Raw genomic sequence first — 12,297 nt, 5'->3', positions numbered from 1 at the left:
ATTCGCGTAGCAACGATCTCGCCGAGAGACACGCGGCGGACGAGATACTCGCTGCGGAAGCGCGAAAACGCATTACCGCGAAAGATTCGACTCTCGGAGAGAGAGCTGCCGCTACAGCCGTCTGGGTGGCCATGAAGGCTAAGACGAAGCTCGGAATGGGCTTGAAAACAAAGAAGACGAAGAAGAAGAAGAGATTATCGAACAGGCGAATACTTCCGGCGGCGAAACGAGGCGGCGTATTGCCGATTCTACCGTTGTTGGGAGTTCTTGGCTCGTTGGTCGGCGGAGCGGCGGGAGTCGTAAAGGCCGTGAACGATAACAAAGCCGCGCAGCGTCAGCTGGAAGAATTGAAACGTCACAATCGCGCCATGAAAGGTCATGGACTTTATCTCGCTCCGTACAAACGCGGGCAAGGAGTGGCATCGAAGAAGAAAAAAAAAAGTCGCGGAGATACTGAAAATTCCCAAGGGCGTAACAACCAACGTACAACTACAAAAACTGGCAAAACGTATGCGCATTCCATATTTTAGAGGTATTTTCATGCGTACTGCCTTACCAACAGAGGGAGTGCGTCGAAACGAGAGTGGTATCGTGAATTTGGATAACGCCGAGGGACCGGGTACTCACTGGGTGGCGTACGCGAAGAGGGGAGATCGAACCATATATTTCGACAGTTTTGGCAATCTTCGACCGCCGAGGGAATTGGTGCTGTATCTAAAGAACAACATGACGAAGATAGAGTACAATCACATGCCTTTTCAACGATACGATCAGAGCAATTGCGGACAACTGTGTCTACGCTTTCTACAGACAGTTGACGATCAATTTAAAGACGACCGTCGCGCTGTTTGAACTCAGTATTCATTCAAACATGTCGCTGACATTCACGCTCACCGGCAAGAGTAGCGTCCTCGCGGTAAGCTACTTTCCCGCCGTGGACTTGAGCGATGGTGATTACGAGCTCGGCCTGACAAATTTTGAAACCTATTACACGATACCGAACGTGAATTCTTTGAACAATAAATTCTACTTTGACGACAAGGAAATTACCATTCCCGAAGGATCGTACGAATTGCGTGATATAAACACGTATCTAAGACGCGTCATTTTACGGGATCAATCCAATAATGTCGCGAGAAAGAAACACGTCGGCGAAGATGAAGACTATCCGTTGATTATTCGTGCCAACAACAATACGATGAAGAGTGAGATCAAGTGCGCTTTCAGAGTAAACTTTAACAAACCGAACAACATTGGATCGCTGCTGGGATTTTCAACGAATCGCGTGCTGGAGCCGCGACAATGGTACGAATCGGACGTACCGATAAATATCATTAGCGTAAACATCATTCGCGTAGAGTGTAACGTGACCGCGGGCGCGTACAGCAACGACAAGTACGTGCACACGATACACGAGTTTTCACCGAGCGTGCCACCAGGATATAAGATATCGGAAACGCCGGCACAGATCATTTACCTGCCAATCACCGTACGGAGCATTACAGACCTAACGATTCGCGTTGTGGATCAGGACGATCGATTGATTGATTTTCGAGGAGAAGAGATCACCGTCAGATTGCACGTACGACTGCGACAGCGATAACGCGCCCGAGTGTACGGACGACATATGAGATGCTCATACTGAACGACTCGGAGCACGCGAGAGATAAGAATATCTTTACGGCAGCGGTCGACGATATCACCCGATCAACATTCGGTGGAGCTAAAAAAGAGACGAGAAAGAAGCTCACCGCATCGAACGTTGAATTTCTACGATCTTTGGGATTCGCGGTGCGAAATATCTGAGGAAGCATGGTCGATATCCTTAACATTGGAGGTGAACCGATCTTTGACGACAGTGTCGTCAAGATTGAAACACACACGTACAGTCCGTACGCCAATACGACGTTTGGACACAGCGACGAGATAAGAATACCCATACAACAACAAGATTTATACACGTTGCCGTGCGAAAGCTTTCTCTACGTCGAAGGAAGATTGGTGGTAAAGAAAAGGAGTAACGAGTCTATGACAGCGTTTGTAACTAATTGCGTGGCGTTCATGTTCGATGAAATTCGATACGAGCTCAACGGCGTGGAGATTGATCGCAGCAGAAACGCTGGAATAACCAGTACTCTCAAGAACTATGTATCGATAACGTATGACAAGGCGGAGATGTTGCGGAATGCTGGATGGGACATTTCACCTACCCGCTCGGAAGGATATTTCAATTTTTGCGTTCCGCTCTACACATTGTTAGGCTTTTGCGAGGATTACAAACGCGTGATTGTTAACGCTCGTCACGAATTAATTTTGATACGAGCGCGTAACGATAACAATTGCATTATAGGAAATCCGACGACTGAGCCGGAAATCGAATTGTTCAAAGTACAATGGCGAATGCCTCACGTTACGTTAAACGAGGTCAATAAACTGTCCATGTTACGGGCCTTGGGAAGCGGACGATATCTTAGTGTCAGTTTTCGTTCGTGGGATCTGTACGAGTACCCCCTGCTGCAGAGCACGACCAAGCATTCGTGGGCCGTCAAGACTGCGACTCAGTTAGAGAAACCGCGATACGTTATCTTTGCGCTGCAGACCGGTCGCAAAAATAACATGGCTCAAAATGTTGGCTATTTCAATCACTGTAACTTGACCAATATCAAGCTTTATCTAAACTCTGAATCTTATCCATACGATGACTTAAATCTAGATTTTGAAAAAAATCGATACGCCCTTCTTTATGATATGTACGCGCGTTTTCGTAAAGCTTATTACGGATACGATCGCTACGATACGTTTCTCAATTTGACTACATTCCTGACGCTTGGACCTTTCGTCATCATCGATTGCTCCCGACAAAACGAGTCCGTCAAGAGCGCCACCGTGGATGTGCGAATAGAATTTGACTGTAAAGAGAACGTGCCTGCAAATACTACCGCCTATTGTCTCATCTTGCATGACCGCGTAATCGAATACTGTCCGTTGTCCAACGTAGTGCGCAAACTCACGTAAATTGTAATGTCGGTAAAAATTTCGATATAAGAGAGACGGATGTATCGCGATGTGATACAGTACGGATCGTTCCTTCGTTGCATCATGATCGCGCCAACGTTCGTCGATCTGCAAGGATTCATCGTCGGGATGAAATTTGTCGTAAAGGAGGTAGCGGTGCTGAGAAACGGGGCTGTTCTGGCGCATCACATCTTTACATGCCCCATGCCATGGAGTCTCCTTACAAAATTCGACAAGTCATGTGCTTCCTGGTTGATTCACAATCACCATGGATTACGATGGGAAGATGGAAACGTGCCGTACAGCATGGTGAAACGTTTAATTACATCGGCCGTGCTCGGTGAGCACGAGGACGACGACGATGACGACGAGATGCCGACTCTCGTGTACGTCAAGGGATGCCAGAAACGAGAATGGCTGGTGGATCTGCTTGAGAATAAAGCGAGAAAAAACTTAACCATCGAGACTTTGGATGCGGATTACGAAGATATCGAATCTTTAAATAATCTAGATGTTGCCAATACTGTGCGATGTGGAAAACATGTTAAGAATTGCGCATTGCAAAATGTATTAAAAATATTTAACTGGTGGTCGCGACGCCAGAGAGAGATGTAATTTTTTTTAAATAAAAAATATAAATTTTACAATGTTTAATTTCCTTTTCCCTTTCCCATTAGTCGATAGTGTAAAAAAATTAAATAATAAGTAGGTATACGTGACGAATTCTAACTTGAGAGCTTCGAGGGGGGGGGTATCAGGTTTAGACGAACATGTCTGAACATGTTTCACGGTTGATGTCATGCGGAGAGGGGGTATACGTCTTAATACAGAAAAAATCCTACCTTAGTCCCCTCTCCTAAATTTCAGAGCTCTGATTGCGCGTTACAGAAACATTAATTTCCCCCTCCTTCATCATAGTTTTTTGGAAATTGCCGCGTATACTCGATTAATTTTATACGATTAGTCTCGTATCGGCTGCTTGTGTGAACGGTCCGCTTCTCATAACCGAGAGAAAGAATGTATTCCGTTGAAGGAAGCAACGGCGGCAGTAGACGTATGAATTATTACGTACCGATTCCCGATGTTGAAACTCCAACGTGTGAAAACAAGTAAGTTTTATTTAATTTATAGAGCTATATATTTTTATATCTTTTTGCGAATTGTATTATTTTGAAAGTAATCTCATTATTTTTTTCTACAGCATCTCGTTGGAGCGTCGCGCGGTTCGTATACTAGGCAGACGATACGCATTGACATCAACGGCTTATAAATATTTGGATATTGGAATCAGCGTGGGACCTGTGTCCTCTGTGGAACTACTTCTCGGTGATAACCGAGGAAATCAAATGGTGTTGGCTCATACGACGTGGACAGCGCTAATTGAAAGACGTGCGGATATCGAACGACTCCTACAGTCAACCGCACCTTCATCAATGTTGATTCGAGATCTGCGTATAGAACTCGTAAAAATACGCGATGCGAATGTTGTAAAACTTACGTTGCATAATAATTCCATGTATATGAAATCATCGACCGTATTCTTCTTGTTCGAACTAGAACATTGCGTCGAGAATGTGTATTTTCAACTATGCCAAAATGTTCATGGCGTAAGTGAAAAATTTAAACAATTTGTAATCATTTTACGAAGAAATTGTATAACCGATAAATGTGATGCAGCGAGAACCTTGCGCGATGTTTTTGATAAAAATTCGATTATCGATTGCGAATTATTAGCTTATGCTTTAGACAATATTGTATACGATGCGACACATGAGAAATAAATTAACGTTTATATGATAAAAAGTTTATTATCTTTCAATTCTCCCAATTATTTATTATAAAGAAAAGAAACGTGAACGAGGAGACGCGAGAGAGAACGCGAACGAAGAGATGCGAACGAGAGAGAACGCGAGCGAAGGGACGCGAGCGACAGAGAACGCGCCTATGTATTCTTGCCCGCCATTGTAGTGCGAGACATATTTCATCTTTATTTCTTTTCGTCGTAAGGGGCTGTCCGATTTTAAACTGTTACCATATTGTTTTCTCTGGTGACATTTTACCCCCGCTTCGTTTTGCAACCTTCGTTAAATTCAGTCTCGTCGAGTTCCCGAGCAGTTCGGACGTGTTTCATGAAAATTTCGCAAAAGTTAGTGATTTCTTTTTGAACAAGTTTTGTTGTTATTTTTAAATTATTTGCATATTAAAAATTACAATTATGGCCGAACGTGTGGAAAGAATAGAAGACCATATCGAAATTACTTATCCAGCTGCAGGAGTAAGTTTACATAATTGTATATTTAAAATATTTTTAATAATTTTTAAATATTTAAAATAATCATTCTTTTTTTCATATCGAAAAGACGTTATATATATTGCCAGTCAGGTCGATTTAAATTACTTTAATTGTTATTCTTTTTTGTTACAGTGGATATGGGTAGGCAACTTGCCCGTAGTTAAAATAAAGATAAATAATATGGTGAGGATTCGGATCCCTCGCAATCCGGTACGTATGAAAATATTCATAAATTTTACATTTTTTTAAATTTTTGTTTATTCTGTTTTCAGCGCGTTATATACATGCATGAGATTAATATACGAGGATTCATAAATTTGGCGCGCCAGCGTTGGGTGCGTTGGTTTAGGACGGATGACCAGGAAAACAACGCTGTAATCTGGGAAACTTCCGGGGACGGCGATATTTTCGGATTACGTCGTTTATTCGATATGGAGGCCTTTGAAGAGGAAGAAGAAGAACACTGGTAAATTACTTGTTTTTCCAATACAAAATATTGAATAAACATTGCTTTATATTAATCATTATTGCATTTGTGTGTTTCAGGTGAAGATCCTCCACATGCTCAATATATTGCACTTATAAATTTTTTTAATTTTATAATATACATTTTTTCTTAAAATAAAAAAGAAAAAAATATTAAATAATTATAATATCTATTCCTTTTCTTTCTCCCCTTCCTTACATAGTTTAATTATATATAATAAAATATATTTACAAATCATCAAAATATTTGCGATACATAATTATGTAGATTAAAGAATATTTTCAGATACTTAAATATAAGCTGCATTATTAGTCTTCTTTATTTTAAAAAAATATTTTGATTTTTGAAGTATTAAAATTCTTATGGCATGGTTCAATACATATTTAATATATTTAAAAAATTAGTTTTTTAGAGAAGGGCATGTAGTCCAATTAATAAATAAGAAAGAGAGAGAACGCGAACGAGAAGACGGTCCTTTTCGAGAGGAAGAAAGAAGAAAAGAAGGAAAGAAGGAAATAACGCGCGACGTCATAACCGATCGGTGCTGCAAAAAAAACATGACCTAGTGAACCTGTGACCCGCATGTTCGCCAAAAAACCTATAAATTGTCCTAAACACCGTGCGTAAAGAGGACATCGGGACCCTAGACATGCACAGCGGGGGTCTCCGAGAGAGACTCCCAGGCCAACTTTCTTTTTATTACCCCATATATCTCGGAGTTTTTTTTACGTATCGCGACGGTTAAGTCGCCTAAAATTTTTGATCGAGTACCTACGTCGACCATCGATGCTCGACCATCTGCAGTGCGAGATGATATTCGTTTATAAATTCTGTCATCAACGTTCGTCGATAGCCATAGAAATTGAGTCTCGTTGCTGCGCTTATGCCGTCTAGTGTTTATAAAATCTAGCTGCCTGTCATCGGCACTCGCCTTTGTAACGCGCGACGCCATAACCGAATGGCGCCGCGAAACCCCGATAAGCGGCTCTTCCTACGAAGAAAGGTGAAAAGGACCGCGGCGTCACACTAGTCGCAGGTCATAAATTATAGCCGCCTGCCATAGGCGCTCGCTCGCATCTGAGGTGTGAAATGACATCTGTTTATAAATACTATCGGCCGAACATCGACGCGAGGCGGCATTTGTTTATCGAACATGCCCCGACGCGCTCGCCTGATCCCCCTCCCCCCACCCCCCTCCCCCTTCCCAAGGACCTCCGCGATCTCGAGGCCCTCCCCCCCCCGCAAACCCTATGCTGGGAACGCAGGTCCCCCCCCCCGCAGACCCCTCGGCCGGACCGCGGCGCTAGAGTTCCCCCCACCCCGCTCCCCCCTCGAGCACCCCGGCCTAGAAGTCTCACTATCTCCCTACTGTTGCACGTCGGTGTTGTAAGATTCCTTCCCCATGTCGGTTTGTAGATTACTAGGGCACCTCCCGCTATCTCGAATTATCTCAGCGATAGCGTCAGCTGTCTCGCTGCCGCCTTTACCCTTGAGCGGCACGGCCCACGCGTACTTGCTCAACACATCGATGACGGTGAGTATGTAGTGGCCTCCGTTGAAACGTGAGTACGGACGAATCTCGACGATATCAGCCTGCCACAGATCGTCGTATCCTCGCACTATGACATGTGTGCGAAGAAAATTTCTTCTCGCCGGTGCGTGCAATTCGTCCACCAGCCGTCGCTTTTCGATATTTTTATCCACATCGGTCGATTTTAACGGTCTCATGTTTGGTTAGCGTTTCGTTGGCTGTTCGTCGTCGTTCTTTAACTGTGCGTAGCCGTTTCTGTTTATGTTTCTACGTCGTTCGTAGCTGTTTCTGAACCGCTCAGAAACGATTTCGAGCCGTTCCTGAACCGTTCGACAACCGTCCGACAACCGTTCCTGAATCGTTCGTTGTCGTTCGTCGTCGTCAGTTAACCGTTGTTTATCATTCATCGTCGTCGTCGTCGTCGTCGACGTTCTTTAGCCGTTTGTAGCCTTTCCTGTCACCGCGTAGTTCGCACCTGTTTCTGAACCGCTCGTAATCGTTTCTGAGCTGTTTTTGAACCGTTCTTGTACCGTCCGACAACCGTTCTTGAACCGTAAGACAGCCGTCCGGCAACCGTTCTCGAGTCGTTCGTTGCTGTTCGTCGCCGTCGTTAATTAACCGTTGCCTCTCTTCACTCGTCGCCGTTCGATAGTCGTTTCTGCTGAACCGTTTCTTGTCACTCATCGTCGTTCGCGAGTCGTTTCCAATCTAACGATATTCGCACGCCGAAGCGCGTTTACCGCAGTCTGTAACGCTCGCACGTCCTTTTCAAACGCGGTAAGCTTCTCGTCTGACACTTTCCGTTGATCTCGCAAATTTTTAACGCACTGATCCACGTATAGTTTGTTAACAGCGTCACCGTCAGTCTCAGGTTGCGCTACGCGACGAATCTTGCACGACCTTGCGTCAAAGTCCGTGGCGATGCGACACAGAGCGTTGTCGCGCACGAAATTTCTCACTAATCCGCTCCACCGATGGTACGAAATGGCATTCGTCGCGTCTTCGCTCTGCTCGAACAATCCAAATTTATTGATCGGCATTTCAACACCGATTGAACGGATCGCTGTCGCGCCGTTTAATTTATAATAAGCCCAGCCTCGCGAAGTTCCTCGATGATCGACGTGATCTCGTTGTCGTGGGCATTGTTGCCAGCTTGACGCGATGCGTCGAGCAATCGCAGACGATCCACCAGCTCGTTGGGGTCGTCCCAGTGCACGTAGTCGATCTTATTGTCGGTTGGCGTCATCGCGCGAGGCGCGAATACGCCCTTTCCGGATTTTTTCGTCTTGGATTCGGTCGATATCAACGGTGAGATTACCCATAGATACTTGTAACCCCTGTTACCCTTTACTCGCTCGCGAGGATCGTGCTTGTATTTATGAGCACTCGTCGCCAACAGTATGCTCCTGTACTTTTGCCTATCGGCAAAAGCTCCGTGTAGAGCTTATCATCGGGTATTTTTTTGAAGATCAACTCGTAAATACCGGGTGTACCGGCGTATCGTACGTCGCCGATATGAATGTTATCCGCTTTGTCCACGTAAAAACGTTTATTACCGAGCATCAATTCATTCTTGTCGAGATAAACGCCGTACACGTCGTCTGTCGTTGGATCGGCGCCCAAAACAGACGAGATATACACTCGGCTCAGTGGACCGAAGCGATCTTCCAACGTTTCTATAAACTAATTCTCGCCCCTCCGACGTTTGCAACTGCTTTTGAACGGTCGTCCCGATCGAGTCATCCGTGGTTTCGAAAACATTCTCGTTTTCGAGAAATTCGGGACTTGTACGTTGCACGGTTCGCGTCGGTGTAGAGGTTATCGGTGTAGAGGTTATCGGTAGTACTATCGAGCGTTTCGATTGATTAGATTTACGCGGTGTCGACGATGAGAGATCCGACCAGGAGTCTAATCGTTCCCTCTTTATCTTTGGTGTAGCACCCTCCTCCTCCTCGCCAGCGACGCTTTCCGGCTTCTCCTTCTTCACCGCGGTCAAGCTCGAGTTGTCGACGATCTTTTTCAGCGGCCCGATGAGAGGTTTAAAGTGCGTGTCCAACTCAATGTCCTTCTCGATCTTACCGATCTTCAAAGCGCGAAGTTTCTTACGAATCGAATTACTCGTTTTCGCAATATCTTTCACGATCTTTTCGCGTTCGCGAATCGTCTCGCTCCCGTCGATCGCAGCCATCGCGGGGAAAAAAAAAACAAAGCAGAGCGTCGATCTCTCTCTGTAACGCTAACGTTTCACCTTCGACGACGTATCGGCGACGACTGACCGCTTTTGCGGTATCGCGAACACGTTAAATCCTTTTCTGTATCGGCCGTTCGAAAGCGCGCTATCCTTGTCTATCACTACGAATCCGTACTTGCATTGCCAACAATCGTGGCACAACGAGCAAAATTCATCGTACGCCATGTCGGTATTTACATGATCGTTGTACACGTGTTTCAAATTAGTACCATCCTGTTTGAACAGAATCAGATTCGCGTTGTCGCGTATCAGATGTTTAGGTATTCTCGCGTACGTCTGACAGAGATAAAAGCAGTCTACGCTCGAGTGCCTGCCCATTGAGAAATACTCTCTCACAGTGTCTTGCTTATCGCACGCCACGTCGTCGAAGACGATTATCGAGTTTGGGCACGCGTCGCTCGGTGGAATGACGTCACTGTTATTGGAGAAGGTGTAGTAGCCGATTTCATCGATCGATGTCAATAAATTCTCCAGATATCGGTATTTCGGTTGTCGCAGCGATTTCGAGTACACGTACACGTTCTCGAAACGTACACCGTGCAGACTTTCCAGTAAACTTATCAGAACGTTGGTTTTACCGCAATTCAAGGGACCGCAAATGATCGCGCGTATAGTAGTCGGCAGCATCGTACCGTGTCTGCGCCTTTCCGCGTTGCCCTCCATCGGTCGTGATCTGTCGTCGCAATTCGTCACGCGAATCGTCAACGGTTGTCGCACAAATCTCATTTTTTTTCCTCACACTTTGTACGACTGAATCGAACTTTCTCGTTTGAACGTCTATTTATAAATGCGCGGCACCGCGAATCGCTCAGTCGCACAGATGTTCGTCCTACTGTCGAGACCTTCGAACATTCGCGATTTTAGCGCCGAATGCGGCGAATGTCAATGAAAACAAAAAAAAAACAGGTGGAGGTCTGTTTAATCGCGCGATTGGTGCATTTCCGTTCGAATTGCACATTCCCGGCTACCAGTTTTGCGGTCCGGGTACTCGTTTGCAAGAACGATTGGCTAGAGGTGATCCGGGTGTAAATCCATTGGACGCGGCGTGTCGTGAGCACGACACAGACTATTCGCGTAGCAAAGAGCTCACCGAGAGACACGCGGCTGACAAGATACTCGCCGAGAGAGCGCTGGGACGCGTCATCGCGAGAGATTCGACTCTCAAAGAGAGGGCTGCCGCTACAGCCATCTGGGCGGCCATGAAGGCTAAGACAAAGCTCGGAATGGGTTTGAAAACACGAAAAACACGAACGAGGAAAAGGTCGACGAAGAAACGGATACTTCCGACAGCGAAACGAGGTGGCGTATTGTCGATTCTACCGTTGTTGGGAGTTCTCGGTTCTCTGGCCGGCGGAATGTATCTCGGCCCGCACAAACGCGGGCGAAGAGTAGCGTTGAAGATTAGAAAGAAAAAAAAACGTCAAAAAGACGTTAAATATGCCCACGGGTATTACGACTAACGTACAATTGAGTCGACTGGCAAGGCGAATGCGCGTACCGTTCTTCAGAGGTGTTTTCATGCGTGATTCGTTACCGATCGTCGATGGCGTACGTCGTAACGAGAGCGGTATCGTGAATTTGGACGATGCAGCGGGCTCCGGCACCCATTGGGTAGCGTACGCCAAGAGAGGAGATCGAGTCGTATATTTCGACAGTTTCGGCAATCTTCGACCCCGAAAGAACTGGTGCGATATTTCGGACCGAGCATGACGAAGATCGAGTACAATCACACGTCTTATCAGCGATACGATCAGAGCATCTGTGGACAATTGTGCTTGCAATTTCTCCGGACGATCGACGACGATCGACGCTAATTTAAAACCTGACGACGCGCCTTGCGGAGACTCAGTGTTCGTCGAACAGCTCCCGTCGACATGTCTATAAGGTTCACACTGACCGAGAAGAGCAGCATCCTCGCGGAGCACTATTTTCCCGCCGTGGATCTGAGCGACGGTGACTACGAGCTAGGTCTAACGTGTTTTAAGACTTATCATACGATTCCAAACGTGAATTCTTTGAATAATAAATTTTATTTCGACGAGGATGACACGGAAATTACGATTCCCGAGGGATCGTACGAGATACGGGCCATACACGAGTTTTTGAAACGTGAAATTTCACGGAAACGTCCGCGACGCGTGGTTCGTTCCAACGACGACGACGATCGTATGTCGGTCGCGAATATCGCGCGAGAGGAGACCGTTCGCGCGAACGTCTACGAAGACGAGGTCGCGGAGTACCCGATAGTGCTCCGCGCAAATTACAATACGATGAAGAGCGAGATCAAGTGCGCTTTCAGAGTGAACTTTATCAAACCGAATAACGTCGGATCGCTACTGGGATTCTCGTCGACGCGTGTATTGCAGCCGGGACAGTGGCACGAATCGGACGCACCGATTAATATTGTCAATGTAAACATTATCCGCGTGGAGTGTAACGTGACCGCGGGTGCGTACAGCAACGGTAAACGCGTTCATACGATACACGAGTTTTCACCGAACGTACCACCGGGATATAAGATATCGGAAACGCCGGCGCAGATCATTTACCTGCCGATCATCGCGCGGAGCGTTACTGATCTAACGATACGCGTCGCTGATCAAGACGGACGATTGCTCGATTTTCGCGGAGAAGAGATCACCGTCAGATTGCACGTACGACGGCGAGAGCGATAACGCGCCAGTGTATGCGTGAGCGTGAGTGAGCGCGCGACATATGAG

General features: G+C 46.1%; 1 protein-coding gene and 1 long non-coding RNA gene across 2 annotated transcripts; both read left to right on the top strand.

The window, feature by feature from the left end:
• Positions 1 to 3,144: 3,144 nt before the first annotated feature.
• On the top strand, positions 3,145 to 4,818 carry LOC139778480 (uncharacterized). Its single transcript, XM_071716413.1, has 2 exons — positions 3,145 to 3,355; positions 4,147 to 4,818. Exons 1-2 carry the CDS (start codon positions 3,145 to 3,147, stop codon positions 4,794 to 4,796), a joined length of 861 nt encoding a protein of 286 aa, XP_071572514.1. The 3' UTR covers positions 4,797 to 4,818.
• A 395-nt stretch (positions 4,819 to 5,213) lies between these two features.
• Positions 5,214 to 5,887, top strand: LOC139778486 (uncharacterized). Its single transcript, XR_011719572.1, has 3 exons — positions 5,214 to 5,518; positions 5,581 to 5,774; positions 5,855 to 5,887. It is a non-coding gene; the product is annotated as an uncharacterized lncRNA (long non-coding RNA).
• Positions 5,888 to 12,297: the final 6,410 nt, after the last annotated feature.

The sequence above is a fragment of the Temnothorax nylanderi genome, unplaced genomic scaffold (assembly GCF_030848795.1).
Source record: "Temnothorax nylanderi isolate EJ_2023f unplaced genomic scaffold, tnyl_v1.0 TNYL_tig0185_pilon, whole genome shotgun sequence".
Classification (NCBI taxonomy): Eukaryota; Metazoa; Arthropoda; class Insecta; order Hymenoptera; family Formicidae; genus Temnothorax; species Temnothorax nylanderi.
This window is presented reverse-complemented; position numbering and strand designations above follow the sequence as displayed.